General features: G+C 48.0%; 1 protein-coding gene across 6 annotated transcripts in view; it reads right to left on the bottom strand.

Moving 5' to 3' along the window:
* TRAF3IP1 (TRAF3 interacting protein 1) overlaps positions 1–16,859 on the bottom strand; it is a 60,957-nt gene that overhangs the window by 24,080 nt on the left and 20,018 nt on the right. For all 6 annotated transcript variants that reach the window (XM_019838975.3, XM_019838973.3, XM_011285589.4 and 3 more), the window contains 4 exons: positions 16,499–16,582; positions 15,282–15,405; positions 15,046–15,082; positions 10,300–10,376 (listed from right to left, as the gene is read on the bottom strand). In XM_019838975.3, the coding sequence (XP_019694534.2) occupies positions 10,300–10,376; positions 15,046–15,082; positions 15,282–15,405; positions 16,499–16,582 (322 nt within the window). The remainder of the gene's footprint in view (positions 1–10,299; positions 10,377–15,045; positions 15,083–15,281; positions 15,406–16,498; positions 16,583–16,859) is intronic.

Raw genomic sequence — 16,859 nt, 5'->3', positions numbered from 1 at the left:
GTGGGTGGGGGTGAGGGGCCCTTCTCTGAGCCGCGGCACACCCAAGCGAAGCTGGCCGAGCGTTAGGACATTATGGTGGCCTCTACCACGCACGGGGACGTGCAGTCGGAGGAGCCCTTCCTTCCCAGACCAGGGGCCGCTCCACCTGCTGGAGGCTGAGCGCAACCCACAAGGCCCCAAATGGGCCCAGCAGGGCAGACCCCGCGAGGACAACGCGACATACTCTGTCAGGACCTTCAACATGGTGATCAGATCTCGGGAGGATCTGAAAGTTCCCAAAAGTGCCCCTCACAACTTAAAATGTTTGACCTGCTTCTAAATCTGCTTTTCTTCAAAAGTTGCTTTTAACGCTGTGTAAAATGATTAACTCCATTTGGCTTATTTGTTACAATTACAACATAATTTTCTATCATCTTTCAATGCAAATGAACTCTATTTGTAATACAATAAAGCTTTCACAAGCTACCTGGAAACCTAGTGAGTACCAAAGATACGCGTATTTGGAAATTACTCCTGAGTTTCAAAGCCTAATGAAGAAAACATTTTGAATGCATCGTGTTTGTAACAGGAAGCACGCCTATAAGAGTGAACTTCAGACCATGCGTTAACATGCGGTGTATTTTATTCATAATTTACAGAAAACCAAATGCCTGAAATAAACACATTTCTGTTTTATCTTAATTTTTTTCCTTGTAAGCGGATTTAAGAATATTCTGTGAAATCAGAAATTTTTAATGTTCATTCTTATTTTTGAGAGAGAGAGAGAGAGCGTGCGCGAGAGCGTGAGTGGGGGAGGGACAGAGAGGGAGACACAGGATCAGAAGCAGGCTCCAGGCTCTGAGCTGTCAGCGCAGAGCCCGAACTCGTTAGCCCTGAGATTATGACCTGAGCCGAAGTCAGACACTTAACCGACTGAGCCCCCCAGGCGCCCCAAGAATTTCCTGTGAAGTTTAAGGCTTATGTAGAGCAAAACCCTGGCATAATGCAAGCTCTTCACTAAGTGGCTGTCAGTCCTGGCCTCGGTGAGAAGGCTTTCCAAGAGGCTCTGTTAGTTATTTAAGGGGTCCCGGCTGGTGGGGAGGGGTCTTTGGCCAGAAAGAAAGGTTTGGAGAATTCAATCAGAAAACCTTGATAATGCTCCAATATGAAAAATTATACGTGCATCACTGCTACAAGTAGGAAATCAAAGTATGTATTGTGATGTAAGCATTTCAGTTTTTTACCCTAAAAACTGCCTTGAGGGGCGCCTGGGTGGCGCAGTCGGTTAAGCGTCCGACTTCAGCCAGGTCACGATCTCGCGGTCCGTGAGTTCGAGCCCCGCATCGGGCTCTGGGCTGATGGCTCAGAGCCTGGAGCCTGTTTCCGATTCTGTGTCTCCCTCTCTCTCTGCCCCTCCCCCGTTCATGCTCTGTCTCTCTCTGTCCCAAAAATAAATAAACGTTGAAAAAAAAAAAATTAAAAAAAACTGCCTTGAAACCCATCTCCCAGAGAAAAGGGAGAAAGCCATGTCACTGGTTGGCCATGTCGGCCCCTTCTGAGCCCAGGTCGCCCGGGTTAACGGGTCATTTATCCGCCAAGCCTGTCCCTCGGGCAGCAGAGTGCTTCACGGGAAGCTGCTTCTCAAGTCAGAAGCAAACAGGCAGGAACAACACAGATGGGAACTCGGAAAATAAAACAAATGCGTTTCTCACTTAAAACAATGAGCACAAATGTGTACGTTTTAGAAAGGACAAAAATAAGAATAAGGAAAAAAGTCACCAAGAAGTAAATTTGTCTAAAGTGAAGCCAAGAAACATGGAATTTCGGGATGAAAATAACTCTGGAAACAACTGCTCCACCTACAGCCGAGAGCTCCACGCACGACAGGGCCTGTGTCCCAACACGTGCGGGGATTCCTGGAAATCTGAGACCCGCCTGCTGTGGCCGAGGAGCCCGTGTGCCTTCCTGAGTTAAGACCCTGTGTCCAGGAGCCAGATGACAGATGGGACATAGGCCTGGAGCACAAGGCCTGGGGCCGGGTGCCGGGCGCCAGGGTGACACCGGAGGTGGTCACGTGTGGGGACGAGACCCAAGAGGGGAGAGCTGCCGTGGCTCTCCTCACCGCTGTCACTTGAGGAACCCCCACTCGCCCCCGGGCAAGCAGAGACCCCAGGGCCCCCGCCCAGCAACATGGCTCCCAGCCAAGAATGAAGCCAGACCACGCCAACGGCTCGCCCAGGCTCAGCCCGATCGCGGGTAAGCCTCTCCTCTCCAAGGGTCTTTTTCCCTTTAACACCTTCGTGAGGTCTCACTGGGTACTTCTGAAAGTCTTCACGGCTCTGCAAACCGGAGAGAACTCTCCAGCAGGGCCGGGGCCTCACTAGTCTCCCCCGCGGCAGGCCCACACTCGCTGGGCGGCCGTAGCTTCTAGAACTGCTCCCCGACTGCTCTCCGCACAAGCACACTGGGGTCCGCTGAGCTTCGCCCACCTTTTACGGTCACTGTGACTGACCTCGATCTGCATTCTAATCCTTACCAACTGATTTTCTTCCCGAGGCTAGAACTCGATCCCTCATTAACGTGCTGCAGGGACCATGTGTCAACACCGGCACCTGCACTGAGCCCCCAACTCCACAGACTCAGGCTGTGAAAGTCAAACTCAAGACTTGTTTACACAAAGCAAATAGGATATTGATGGACACGAGGCCACAATGACTGGTCAGGCCAAAACTGACTAAATCTAGAAAAGTGACAAATACAATGATACGGATTTCAAGTTGACGTTTTGAGTAAAAATAAAATCTTTATTTGTGTTACCATTCCCTGAGTGAACGTACGAAACAGAAGACGATGGGTATTTGAGTTGGAAATGTTTTTAAGACTACAGCTAGTCACAGTTTTGCAATCCAATTTTAAGTCACACATATGTATTTTCAGGAAAAGGACTGATACTTTATCCACATTATGACCTTTGTTTATACAAAGAAGGCCTATTTACTTGTAATGATCTTCACAAAGTTCACATACATGTGACATTTTGATGGTTTCCAAACCATTTTCACAGTCTAGGATATATCCATGGCATGTGTCTGTAAATATTTTTAAGTGATATTGTTGATAATTTGCTGGTGACAATCTAGTTCTACATCCAAAATCTAAAATCCGCAGCCTGCATACTGGAAGAAACTGCACTTCTTGGGAACATGAAGCGATGGCCTTATTTCCTGAAATAAACAAAAACTCACCCTTTCTGACTAAAGACAGGGTCAGTGGTTCCCTGTTTGGCCACCGAAGTCTCATCAGTGAAGAATATCGTAGTATGTGTCCCTTGTTTCCTTCATAGCAGTTTAAATGGAAACAGTATTTCTATTTTCCCAATAATACTGGGACCACAAACATCCAAACTAAACATACTTTTTATCAGGTGCAGAATTTCAGTTAAGGAGGGATTCTGAAGAGCATTTTTCAGGACAGGGTTCAAGTATTTGTGATGAAACTGCACCACCTAGTGACCAAAATGAGACATAACTTAAAGATGTATTCAGATCGCCAAACTAAGGGAATAAAATAGAAATCCCTGATGTTCATGTAAGAATCTAGCTAACAATTGTTCACTATACACGACTTACTGTAACTAAAATACAACATGTGCATGATAAGGTCATTTCATCCGTCAAGAGTCATTTCAAGGGGCGCCTGGGTGGCTCAGTAGGTTGAACATCCAACTTTGGCTCGGGTCATGATCTCACGATTCCCCACCCAGTTCATGGGTTCAAGCCCCACATCGGGCTTTGCGCGGTCAGTGTGGAGCCTGCTTGGGATTCTTGGTCTCCCTCTCTCTCTGTCCCTCCCCCGCTCTCTCTCTCTCAAAAATAAACATTAAAAAAAAGGTCATGTCAAGAGTCAAGGTACACATTCCCAAAGAAATGCTTCTTTCAAATGACTGTCCATAATCTCTGTAGACAGCTGATAGCTACATTAGTCCCTCATTACAACTTTCACCGAGAAGGGCAGTAAAATACATACATTCACGTCAAATTAAACACACACACCAACTTCACATGTGAAAAGATGTACAACCTCCATAAGACACACTTTATGTGACCAAGAAAGAAGGTGAAGAGAGTAGGGGAGGGTGGCTCAGTCAGTTAAGTGTCCAACTTTGGCTCAGGTCACGATTTCACGGGTCGTGAGTTTGAGCCCCCCCATCGGGCTCTCTGCTGACAGCTCGGAGCCTGCAGCCTGCTTTGGATTCTGTGTCTCCCTCTCTCTCTCTCTGCCCCTCCCCCACTCACTCTTGGTCTCTCTCTCTCTCTCAAAAATAAACATTAAAAAAAAATTTTTTTAACAGGTGAAGAGAGTAAAATCACAAAAACTTTAAATACACTAAAAAAGAAATCCACTAAGAGAAATACTCTATTTCAAAATAAAGAATTTGAATGAGGGGCGCCTGGGTGGCTCAGTCAGTTAAGTGTCTGACTCTTGATTTCAGCTCAGGTCATGATCTCATGGATCATGAGTTCAAGCACCACACTGGGCTCTGGGCTGGTGGCAGGGAGCCTGCTTGGGATTCTTTCTCTCTCTCTCTCTCTCTCTCTCTCTCTCTCTCTCACTTTCTCTCTCTCTCTCCCCACCCCAACTCACACCATCACTCTCAAAATAAATAAATTTTAAAAAATTATTTGAATGAAAAGAAAAAGGATCTAAAATTTACATTCGATTAGAACGGACACGATGTGGAGAAACCCGAAAGAGAATGTAGGAGAGAGAAGCAGGCCCGAGAAACCCCGAGCAGCACTTCCCGGTGAGGGAACCATCTCTGAATTGCCCCCTATCACTCTCAAGCATCTTATTTATGACGTTCAAAAAGCAAGTATTTTTAAAGCACAAGAAACACTAATAAAACTGCTCTTCTGGCTGTTTTTCAAAAACCCCTTCATAAATGTGAAGGAAAAAAAATGCTGGCATGGGCTTAGTATCTTACTATTAGCAGAGTTTATATTTCCTCTTGAAAAGAGAGCAAGTTGGTCAGGACAATGAAGAAAATGCCCAAAGCGGCCTGATTCACATATTTATTCTATAATGTGTTATTCAAGTCCATTAGTGCAATAAGAAATAGCTTTTCTTCCAACACAACTTCAAAGACCGGCTGGAGAGACAGCTGGGCTACAGGCATGCTGAAAACACACGCTGCCTCCAAAGAAAATACAAAGTACCGAGACTAAAGGCAACTACAATTTATGTGAAAAGCAGAGGAAACATCTACCATTTGATTTTTAAGTGAGAGAGAGAGAAGGCAAGCAATTACTATTACGACGGGTACGTATAAACCAGTAACGGCAACAGGCAGACGCGGCCGACGCAGCTCGGAGAGATTCTTACAGCCGCCTCTCAGCAAACCAGGCGCGTTGGAGTCTGGATCCGAAGTACAGAAGGTACACACACCTTGCGAGCTTTCCGGAACACCTGTGAAAACTGCCCTAGGCCTCAGAGAAAGCTCGACTCCAAATAATCGATATTATATAGACCATATTCTTTGAACGTGAAATTGTATTAGAAATCGCCAGTAAAAAGACTTTTTAAAAACCCGTATGTTTCAAAGCTATGGAACAGACTCCTTAATAACCCACATGATAAAAAGAAATAAAGTATTTCATCTTAAAGTTCAAGGAACTTTTAATATTCATATTAAAAATTCAAAGATAAACCATGCTTAAAGAGAAATGTACGGCCTTAAGTATATTTGTTTAAAATGACAAGAACTCAGGGGTGCCGGGGTGGCTCAGTTGGTTAAGTGCCCGACTTTGGCTCAGGTTATGATCTCGCGATTCACGAGCTCAAGCCCTACACTGGGCTACACACTGACAGAATGAAGCCTGCTTGGGATTCTCTCTCCCTCTCTCTCTGCCCCAACCCTGCTCTTGTACTCTTGTGTTCTCTCTCTCTCTCTCTCAAAATAAATAAACTTAAAATAGATAGATTTATTAATTAATTAATTTTTAAAAATGGCAAAGACTCAGGCACCTGGGTGGCTCAGTCGGTTGAGCGTCCGACTCTCGATTTCAGCTCAGGTCATGATCCCAGGGTCGTGGGGTTGAGCCCCGAGGCAGGCTCTGCACTGAGCGTGGAGCCTGCTTGCAATTCGGTCTCCCTCTCCCTCTGCCCCTCTCCCCGACTCATGCTCTCTCTCTCAAAAAAAAAAAATAAATAAACAAAATAAAATAAAATAAAATATAAAGGCTAAAAATAAAAGAGCTAAGTATTTTACACAAGGACTAAAAACATAAATAACCAAGGAAATTAAAAGGAAAAATAAAGAATAGAAATCAATGAAATGAAAACAAAAGTGTCTATCTACAAAACCAAAAGTTGATCCTTTGCTAGAGGGTGTCTATTTCAACTGTTTCTTTAAAGTCTCAAGGTAAAAAGACACAAAATTTTGGGAAGAAAAGGAAAACTGTAACTATAGGCATATTTTTAAAATCACAAAGGCACAGCTGAAACATGTTTATGTCACGACTTTGGAAAACGTGGACGCAACAGTTGCCTGGAGAAAGGCTGGAGAAGGCACAGCCAGGGGACGCGGATTTCCGCTCTCGCCTCTACAGCAAAGCTTCTTTGCCCCATGTGCAGCCCGCATGTGGGAGATGCTGGTTCCAGAAACCCTCGGGCCCTAGCCAGGCAGCCAGCCGCCTCCACTCACCCATGTGCCTTGCAAATATCATCTTCTGAGCACTCCAGGCAGTGAGGGATTTTGGCAAATTCTCGTCTATGTGAAAACCTTGATTTTTAACTGAGCACGCTGACTTCTGGAATAAAGATTTCACTTCATGGCCCCTTAGTGACAAAGATCTGGCCACTATCGCGGAAGTGGAAGCAGCAGGCACAGCTTCCAAGAAAGAGTCTGGAAGGAAAGGGGCATGCTTTTCTCCTTCTCCCCTTCCTGCTGGCTGGCAGGCAGTCCTGGATGGACCCGGGACAGCTACCTTGGCCCATGAGGTGCCCTGAGGCACGGGGGTCACACAGGCGCCACCTCCAGACTCTGACTCAGGAGCTAAAGCACTTTCCACGTCATTTAAGCCACTAATGTTTTCGATCTCTCCTTCACTCATAGGTGAACCTAATCCTAACTGATTCAAGTATGAATTACCCAAAGAGACTCAAAAAGGAAATAGGAAAACGGAATATACTCACTCAAGAAATTGACTTGGCAAAACGAAAAGAAAGGATTCGTTCAAGAGAACAGAAAAGCTAGCAACATTAAGACTTCAATACGAAGAAAAGAGCAAGAGGGGGAAGCAGCAGTGAAGAGAGAATAATCATCAGCCATTAAGGAAATGCAAATTAAAACACAAAAAATTAGAAAGACTGACCGTTCCGAGTGCTGACGACGACGTGGGGAAGCTGGAATTCTCCTCTGCTGTGGTGGAAATGTAAACGGTACAACCACTTTGGAAAACAGCCCGGCGGTTTCCCGAAAAGATAAATATACGTTTACCACGTGAGCCAGCAATCTTACTCTTAGGTGTTCACCCGAAGGAACGAAAGTGTTTGTCCCCACAAGGGCTCGTAAGGGAGTGTAACTGGCCGAAACTGGAAACAACCCGACGGCTCATCAACTGACAAATGGATACACCCACTACAGAGGATGATAAATCCATACAACTGCAGTGGGTGTATCTTACAACGCGCTTACGACTCAGCAAGCCAAAGGACACATGCTGAAAAATGGATACATCTCAAAGTAACACGATGACTGAAAGAAGCCAGACCGAAAAGAAGCACACGCCATGTGACTCCACCATCTGCGATTCTGGGAAACAAACAAGAGTGACCAGGAGCAGAGGAGCAGCTGGCGGGTCCTGGCGGGAGCGGGGCGTGGGGAGAGGTGGCCGGAAGGGATTCCGAAGGGCACAGGCCACTGTGGAGGGCGACGCACACGTTCACCGTCCTGACTGTGGATGGCACAGACGTGTGGAAACAGAGTCTCACTCCACTGGGAGAGTAAATCAGTGCAGCCACTCGGGGAATGATTTGGCGGTATGGGGTGAAATCAAAGCTCTGTGCACGCTCAGGAGCTCTGGGTCTGGGCACAGACGCTAAAGCAAGGTCGCAAACCCCAGCGCCAGGCTGGTCCCGCTGCTGTGAATAAAGTTTTATTGGAACACGGCCACGCATCCCGTCTCCTGTTGTCCTCCCTAGGGCTGCTTTCAGGCTATCAGCAGAGCTGAGAAGTTGCAATAGATTGTATGGCCCATAAGCCTAAAATATTTACCGCGTGGCCCTTTGCAGAAAATGTTGGCTGACTACGGTTCCCGGAGACACTGGCTCCCATCTGCCTGGAGACGTGGAGGTGTGTTCACAACAGTGGAAGGCGGAGTCAACACGACATCCGTCAACAAAGGAATTAATAAACCACAGGATACTAGTTATCAGTTAAGAGGAACAAGCTAGATCCACAGGTATCCAAACGGGGAAGGTCTCAGAAGCACACTGCGGCCTGAAGGAAGCGACCAGCAAACGTACCAGCACCAGGGGGAAGCACCGAAAACCCCCGAAGCAGTAGGAACTGCTTATAAAGTAAGGCTCACACCAGCTCTTCCCTGTGACTGCCCTGGGGACAATGGGCCTGGGGCGAAGGCAGAAAAGACATCAACTTTTCCTGTGTGTTTTAATTTCTTTTATTTAAAAAACTCTAAGAGGTTTTTAGAAGACTAGTCAGTGAAGTGTAAACCTGATATTTACCAACACACTAAAGAAAACAAAGCAGCATGCGTTTCCCCTGCCTGTAATACACAGACCTTGAAACACTTACTAAACCGTACTTTTGGGGGTGCCTGGGTGGCTCAGTGGGTTGAGCGACCGACTTCAGCTCAGGTCATGATCTTGCAGTTCTTCAGTTCAAGCCCCGCGTCAGATTCTGTGCTGACAGCTCGGAGCCTGGAGCCTGCTTCCGATCTTGTGTCTCCCTCTCTCTCTGCCCTTCCCCCACTTGCGCTCTTTCAAAAATAAATGTTAAAAATAATGAGAAAAAAAATAGACTGTACTTTTTTATTTTTCTGAGAGAGAGCAAGCGAGCGAGCGCTCCTGTGCACACAGCAGCAGGGGCAGGGCAGAGCAAGAATCCCAAGCAGGCTTCACGCCCAGCGCGGAGCCCAACAGGGGCTCGATCCCCCAACCATGAGATCAGGACCTGAGCCGAAATCAAGAGCTGTATACTCTACCGCCTGAGTCACCCAGGCACCCCCATACTAACTGTACTTTTTTTAAAGCAGCAAATTGTTCACCAAACAAGGACGTTTTTTTCCTTGTATCTTCTAAAGTCAAAATACCTACTCTGAAGTGGACTTTTCCGAGGAAGTCTGAAGCACAGACCTCCGTGCTTTGCATAAAAAGCAAGGCTATAAAATTTAAACCAAGCGAAGCCTCAAAGGTTACCTCCAGGAACAGCCTGGAGGGACACATTCAAGTGCCAGGAATACGGCCAGGGACACCAGGCCAGCTCCGCAGGCCTGAACGGGAGCAGGACACATTAAAATTCCACAGCAACAGACAACAGGCCGCAGAGGAGCCAGCGCGGCGGGGGCTGTTCAGCGAGGCCTCAGCAGCATTACCCCCCCCTGCCCCTCCTCCTCCCCGTGACACTACAGGCGCCCTTCGAATGTCACTCTCACCAGTCTTCTCACTGGCGGCTTCGGGCCACATCTTCACGACAAAGTAGGACATTTTAGGCAGAATTATCCACGTGTGCATGTGTGTGTGTAAAACTTATTGGAATTATTGGCTGCCAGCAAAACTATCCAAAAAACATCTTTCTGTTAAAAAACCAGTAAGTGAAGATACACTCTTATTTTTTAAAGTGGCTGTAACAGAAACCTAGCCGTGACGTTGGAGGCACCTGGCCTGCAAGCAGGCACCCCAGCGTCACATGCCCAGGGGTGGCGGCTGGCGGGAAGCCCGTGGGTCCCGACAAAAGGACGTCCCACACCGGTAAGCAAGACCGCTGGAGGGCACATACTAACAGCAGGTAGACTGAAAAGCCAGACCGGAAGCTGCCCAGGCTCTTCTCCTGCCGTCGGCCAGGGCCAGGCGGCCAGCCTCCCGACCCTGCAAGCAGGGAGACGGGATGCACCAGGCAGGAAGGGGACGGCCACGGGGTCAGAGCAGAACAGGCCTCTGGCCTTGACTCCCGAGCCCCCAGGCGAGGCCGCGGCCCCACCCGGGACACACTGGAGGAGCCCCGAGTTTTCTATCCTCCCGGCCGAGGAGGTGGGGGGAACCTTCCAAGTGTGTGCGGCCTCTGCAGAAAGCCCTCCTTACCTTCTCTCCAGGTCTGGGTGGCTGCTGAAGCTTCTCATAGTCTTGCTTGGTCTCCAGAATCTTTTTCACAAGCCCTCCTGTTGAGAATCAGTGGTTTTATGTTATTGCCCGCCCTGAGGAGCCCTTCCATTCTAAATGGGGAGGGGGTGGGGAGGACACTAATTTCTTGTTCTTCCTCTTTCTATACTGAAAATGGCTTCAAATAATCTTTATTTGGTGCAAGAGAGTCTGAAATCCACTGATAAGTAGCTGGTGGTGGAAATTCAGGATAAAATTTCAGTGTTTCACTACTAGGTATCCAAAGGATACAAAAATGCAGATTCGCAGGGGAACATGCACCCAATGTTTACAGCAGCAGTATCAACAGTAGCCAAAGTACGGAAAGAGCCCAAACGTCCATCGATGGATGAATGGATAAAGAAGATGTGGTTTATATATATAATGGAGTATTACTTGGCAATCAAAAAGAATGAAATCTTGCTACTTGCAACGACGTGGATGGAACTGGAGGGTATTACGCTAAGTGAAATTAGTCAGAGAAAGACAAACATCATATGACTCCACTCACATGAGGACTTTAAGACACAGAACAGATGAACATAAGGGAAGGGAAGCAAAAACAAGATAAAAACAGGGAGGGGGACAAAACCTAAGAGACTCTTAAATATGGAGAACAAACAGAGGGTTACTGGAGGGGTTGTGGGAGGGGGGATGGGTAAAGGGGTGAGGGGCACCGAGGAGGGCACTTCTTGGGATGAGCACTGGGTGTTGTATGTAAGGGATGAGTCACTAAATTCTACTCCTGAAATCATTATTACACGGTATGTTAAATAACTTGGATTTAAATTTTAAAAAATTTCAGCGTTTCAAAGAAATGAGCTCCTCAAAGGTGAAAAAAACAAAACTTTGTAAATGGAAAACGATGAAGAGGAAGAGTAAATTAAACAGTAAGTGTTGCAAACACGTGTGACAATTCTGAGCTGGTTCTAAGCACAAGATACTCCTTTTATATTAAGTCAAGAATCTTCAGCTTCCTTAGAAAAAAAGAATTACCCATGGGGTAAATACCATTAAAAAAAACCACCATTTTCTTTAAAACACCATCTCACCCAAATGTACATCAACATGAAATTGGCTGAGTAAACCCCAAGCACCTGGTCAGTGAGGGAGGCCGGGGCTGGGAGCAGGGGTGAAGCCACTTCCCCGCACCAGTGCAGAGCAAATGCCAGCACACGCTGCCCAGTGACAAAAGCCAGATGGAGAAGCATAGATCCCGGTGAACAGACACACACAGACAGACACAGACGGACACACACACACACACAGACACGTATTCACGTATACTTTTTAAAGGAAAGTATAAGCCGTATTTCTCACTGTTTCCTACAGGGGGAGGGAGAGGACAGGGCAGAAGCCCAGAATCTCTGAATCTATCTTGCTTGGTACATTTGACCTTGGAAACAAGTGACTACTTTACATACATAAAACAAAATTAAATCCAATTTTTCAATGCCTAAAAACTGAAACCAAAATGAAACTAAGAAACTTAACATCAAAGTGGCAAGCGTAGCCTAACAAAGAACTGTTCCGTTAACTGGTTGTCCGTCCCCAGTGGGACGCACCCTGAGAACAGACAGACCTACCAAGAAAACTCCTAGTGTTTTCAGTCATCTGCTGCGGCTCACTACCGGTGGTGGCGTTCTCCAAGTGCTGTGCGTGCCGTAGGGGACAGCAAACGGACAGCTGACGGCGCTAGGAGCCAGGATGCGGGGCATGAGACAGATATGCATGTATAAAATCAAAGATTTAGGAAAAACTCTAAAGAGTAAAGCTGCGTTAGAAATGCCAATGTGAACTTGGATACATTTTTCTCGTCTTAAAAAAGGTAAGAAAACCCCTAGACACAATGACCAATCCAGAGGCAACATGCAGCCAGGCTCCGTGGAGAGACGGAAGGTTCCAGATATGGGGCGGGAAACACGCAGAGCGAGCCTGAAACGTCTTCCCCATATCAGAAGACGAGGAAGCTGCAAAGTCTCCCGGGATGTGTCAAAAGGTCCCAGACAGCCACTCGAACAGGTTCCGCTGAGTCAACACTGGACAGTCAGAACACTGATGAGAAAGACTGACTTGGCTTGAAATGAAGCACATTACGTGTATTAAAAGGAAACCTGTGATTTCATACAGGTATCAACACCAACCCTCAATAGTCAGCTTGGATGGCGACAGGAAACAAACTCAGGAAAACCCATCAACAAAGGGAGAGCATGAATCATGCCTCCCACCTCTCCCATAGAGACTGAGCCCTGGGGCCACGGCTGGGGAGGCAAAGCTGTGCACGATGGCGTCCTCCGGCTAACCTTGAGGAAGGGCAGGTCCGTCCTGCCACCAGGCTAACAACACAAGCAGAGAGACATGCAGACGTCAAGAAGAAGCACCACCACCTACTAAGTATTCTGGCACCTGATTGGGTCTCTGGAACCAAGTTACAAGCACAGAAGAGCATGCGAAAAACCACAGGCATATCGCAGGCAACACCCAACTGTGGGAAACTCTTACGGACAACCAACCAGCTTCTTCAACAAATACGTTATGAGGGAAAAGGGGAGGGAGGTTAAGAGAGACCTAAGAGTTAACATCAATCAGTTGCAACGCAGGGACCTTATTTGGATTCTGACTCAAAGTAAAAAAATATACAAAACAACTAGGAAAACAGTATTTGATGACATTAAGAAATTGTTTTGTTACCACAGTAGAATTATAGTTATATATATGTTTTTAAAGAGCCCTTCTCTTTTAGAGGGACACGTGACATGTTAACAGAAGAAATGATCTTCTCCAGGACTTGAAAACAATCTGGGGGAGACAGGAAACCATCAAAATCCTAGAGGAGAACAAAGACAGCCACCCCTTTGACCTCAGCCACAGCAACTTCTTACTAGACACATGGCCGGAGGCAAAAGAAACAAAAGCAAGCATGAACCACTGGGGCTTCATCAAGACAAAAAGCTTCTGCACACCAAAGGGAACAACCAACAAAACTAAAAGCAGCCAAAGGAATAGGAGAGGATCTTTGCAAACAACATATTGGATAAAAGGTTAGTATTCAAAATCTATAGGAACTTATCAAACTCAACACCCAAAAAACAAATAATCCAGTGAAGAAATGGGCAGAAGACATGAATAGATACTTTTCCCAAGAAGACATCCAGATGGCCAACAGACACATGAAAAGATGCTCAACGTCACTCATCATCAGGGAAACACAAATCAAAGCCACACTGAGATACCACCTCACACCTATCAGAGTGGCTAAAATTAACATAAGAAACAACAGGTGTTGGCAGGGATGCGGAGAGGGTAACTCTTTTGCACTGTTGGTGGGAATGCAAACTGGTGTAGCCACTCTGGAAAACAATATGGAGGCTCCTCAAAAAGTTAAAACTAGAACTACCCTATGACTCAGCAATTGGGTAATTTGGATAAATATGAATAGGTATTCACCCAAAGGACAGAAACATACAGAACTGATGGGGCACATGCACCCCAATATTTATAGCAGCACTATCAACAATAGCCCAAAGAGAACCCAAATGTCCATCGACTAACGAATGGATAAAGAAGATGTGGTATACACACACACACACACACACACACACACACACACACACACACACTGGAATACTACTCAGCCATCAAAAAGAAGGGAATCTTGCCATTTGCAACAACATGGATGGAACTAGACTATATTATGCTAAGTGAAGTAAATCAGAGAAAAACAAATACATGATTTCACTCATACATGGAATTTAAGAAACAAAACAAACATGGGAGGGGGGAAAAAAGAGGGAAACAAACCATGACTCTTAACGAAAGAGAACAAACTGAGGGTGATGGAGGGAGGCGGGTGGGGGATGGGTCAGAGGGGTGATGGGCATTGAGGAGGGCGCTTCTCAGGATTGAGCACTGGGTCTTTATGCAAGGGATGAACCACTGAATGCTACCCCTCCTTTTGAAGAATTGTTTTTTAATGTTTATTTTTGAAAGAGAGAGAGACAGAGCATGAGCAGGGGAGGGGCAGAGAGAGAGAGAGAGGGCGACACAGAATCCAAAGCAGGCTCCAGGCTCTGAGCTGTCAGCACACAGCCTGATGCAGGGCTTGAACCCATGAACTGTGAGATCATGACCTGAGCCAAAATCGGACACTCAAGTGACTGAGCCACCCAGGTGCCCCACTGAATGCTACTCCTGATGCTGATATTACAATATATGTTGACCAAGTGGAATATAAATAAAAACTTAAAAACAAAACAAAGAAAACAGCGTGGGGAATGGGGGTCTGCAGCAGACAGAGGCTTAGAGAAAACGAGATGAGCCGATCACGGCTGAAGCCACGTGATGGGTACAAGGGGGTTCATTAGGAGACTCTTCCTGCTTTTGCAACTGTTTGAAATCAAAGACATTTGGGAAGAGAACAAATATTACAAATATTGTCGATTTGGAAACAACCCCAGAGGTCGAACCTCTACCTTAACCCCACGCCACGCTGGAAGCTACTGACCGAGCCCCAGGGTCCCGGGGCGCTGCACCCCTCGAATCCGGGACTATGAGCCACCAACAGAGGAGGAGCCCATCTGTGCTGCGGTGTTTCACTGATGCTCCTCAGAACCCTGGCCGACACGGGGCGCTCAGAGCTCAAGGGCACGGGACCCCTCCCGCGCACAGCTGTGCGCACCCCACACTCACCGTGTTTCTCCTCTTCCTCCACGTCTACCGCTGGCACCTGGGCAGGAAAGGAAGGAGGAAAAAGCTGATTCTCGAAATCCTGCCTCTGCGGATGTCCCCAAAGCAACGACAGAATTAAAGAAGGCGGACATCTAACCGAAAGGTTAGAGGAATGTTTGTCTCCGGAACCTGAATGCGGGAGCATGGATTCCAGCGTCGTCCAAGTGCAACTACAAAACACGCTCCCGCTAACTCACCACTTCAAGTTCGGACATCTCAGGGAGCTGGGGGGCGGCCTCCACCACAAACTGGTCGTCTTCCTCACCGTCGGAGTTCTGTGCGTCTACAATTACACTGGCCACGGCTTTGCCACTCCCTGTCCTGGAGCACCAGAAATCACATCACACAGGAATGTGCTGGCCACACGTCTGCATCAATCCCATGCACCCCGGGCTCCAAGGGAGGAGGTCAACCACCAACCACCTCCAGAACATCACAGAATGCAGGCCTGGGTCCCTGTGAGTCCTGCCCTCTGTGCCCCCACTAATGCTGGCCTCTGGTCCTCACCCAGGCCCCTCCCTGTGCCCCTATCTCACAAGGGCCCCCAGGGCCTCCCCCACCCAGAGCCTTGCCCCTCCCCTGGCCGCACTCTCTGGACACCAGCCCTCCGCCTGCGGCCTCTCACCTGGAGGGCCCTATTCTTCCAAGTTGCAACACCAGGGCAGGGGTGGCAATGTGGCCACAGACCCCTGCTTCTGGGTCTCTCCCAGGAACACAGCAGCCTCCCCCGGTCCCACTTTTCTGGGTCCCGCTCCCTGCCCAGCACCTCCTCTCCCCCGAGTCCTACCACCGATCTGAGTCAGCCTAACACCCAGCTGCCCAGCCCGCAGGCCTGGCCCTGTCCCCCCAGGTGACCGCTTCCATCCTAGGGCTCTCTCACGCCTCCCGTGGCCACTCTCAGGAACTGCCCCGCCCGCTGCCACCCCACTGCAGGCCGCTGTCAGCTCCCCTCTGCTCACACACTAACTCCTGCTGCACCTGTGCCTGGACCACAAGCCTCCAGACCAAACGCACCGCGGCTCCCACCTGCCTTCTCCTCCTCCCGACCCGCCTAACACAACCACGCTTCACCGAGTGCCCGTAACTCCCTCCCCACGATCACAGCACAGCCAAGCGCACGCACACACATGCAGGCTCGCACGCACACGTGCACACCCTCTTCCTGGCTTCGGGGACCTTGTACAAGGTCAGGAGGGAACCTGTGCTTGGGCGTGAGCTCTTGAAACGGTACACGTTTCTCCGGCACCAGGCCCTTCAACCCTCAAAAGCATCATCCTGCCCCCAGCGGGGCCCAGCCTCGCTTCGCCCCGTACTCCCCCCCACCACCCCCGGCGCGCCCCGAACCCCTCCCACACACACTCCCCCATCAGGAAGCCCTCTCCACCCTCACCCCACCTCGCAGCAGAGGCCTCACCTGTCCGCCGTGAGCGCCTCTGCCCCGTCTTGACGCTTCACCCGGGGAGGCGCTGGTCTCGCACTCCCAGGCCGAGGTGGTTTTCTAAACCCAGATATTGAAAAACCAGAGAGGGAATGTGACACACTTGCACATTTCAAAGGGGACGACAGAAAACCCAGGTCAATGTCATCGCTAATCTCCCACCGTCAACTGGTCAGGATGCAGTCTGCAGAGCATTAAGAACATTCCAGTAACCTGACAAGTTGAAAGTATCCGTCTTTTAATCCTATATTTTCATTAAATTTAAGATCCAAAAAGTAATCAAAACATTACCATAATTATGAATTTCCCTAAATCTTTAAAATGCCCTATGTGTAGT

Source organism: Felis catus, chromosome C1 (assembly GCF_018350175.1).
Source record: "Felis catus isolate Fca126 chromosome C1, F.catus_Fca126_mat1.0, whole genome shotgun sequence".
NCBI classification, from domain to species: Eukaryota; Metazoa; Chordata; class Mammalia; order Carnivora; family Felidae; genus Felis; species Felis catus.
The sequence above is the reverse complement of the archived record's forward strand: the minus strand, read 5'-3'. Positions and strand labels throughout refer to the sequence as shown.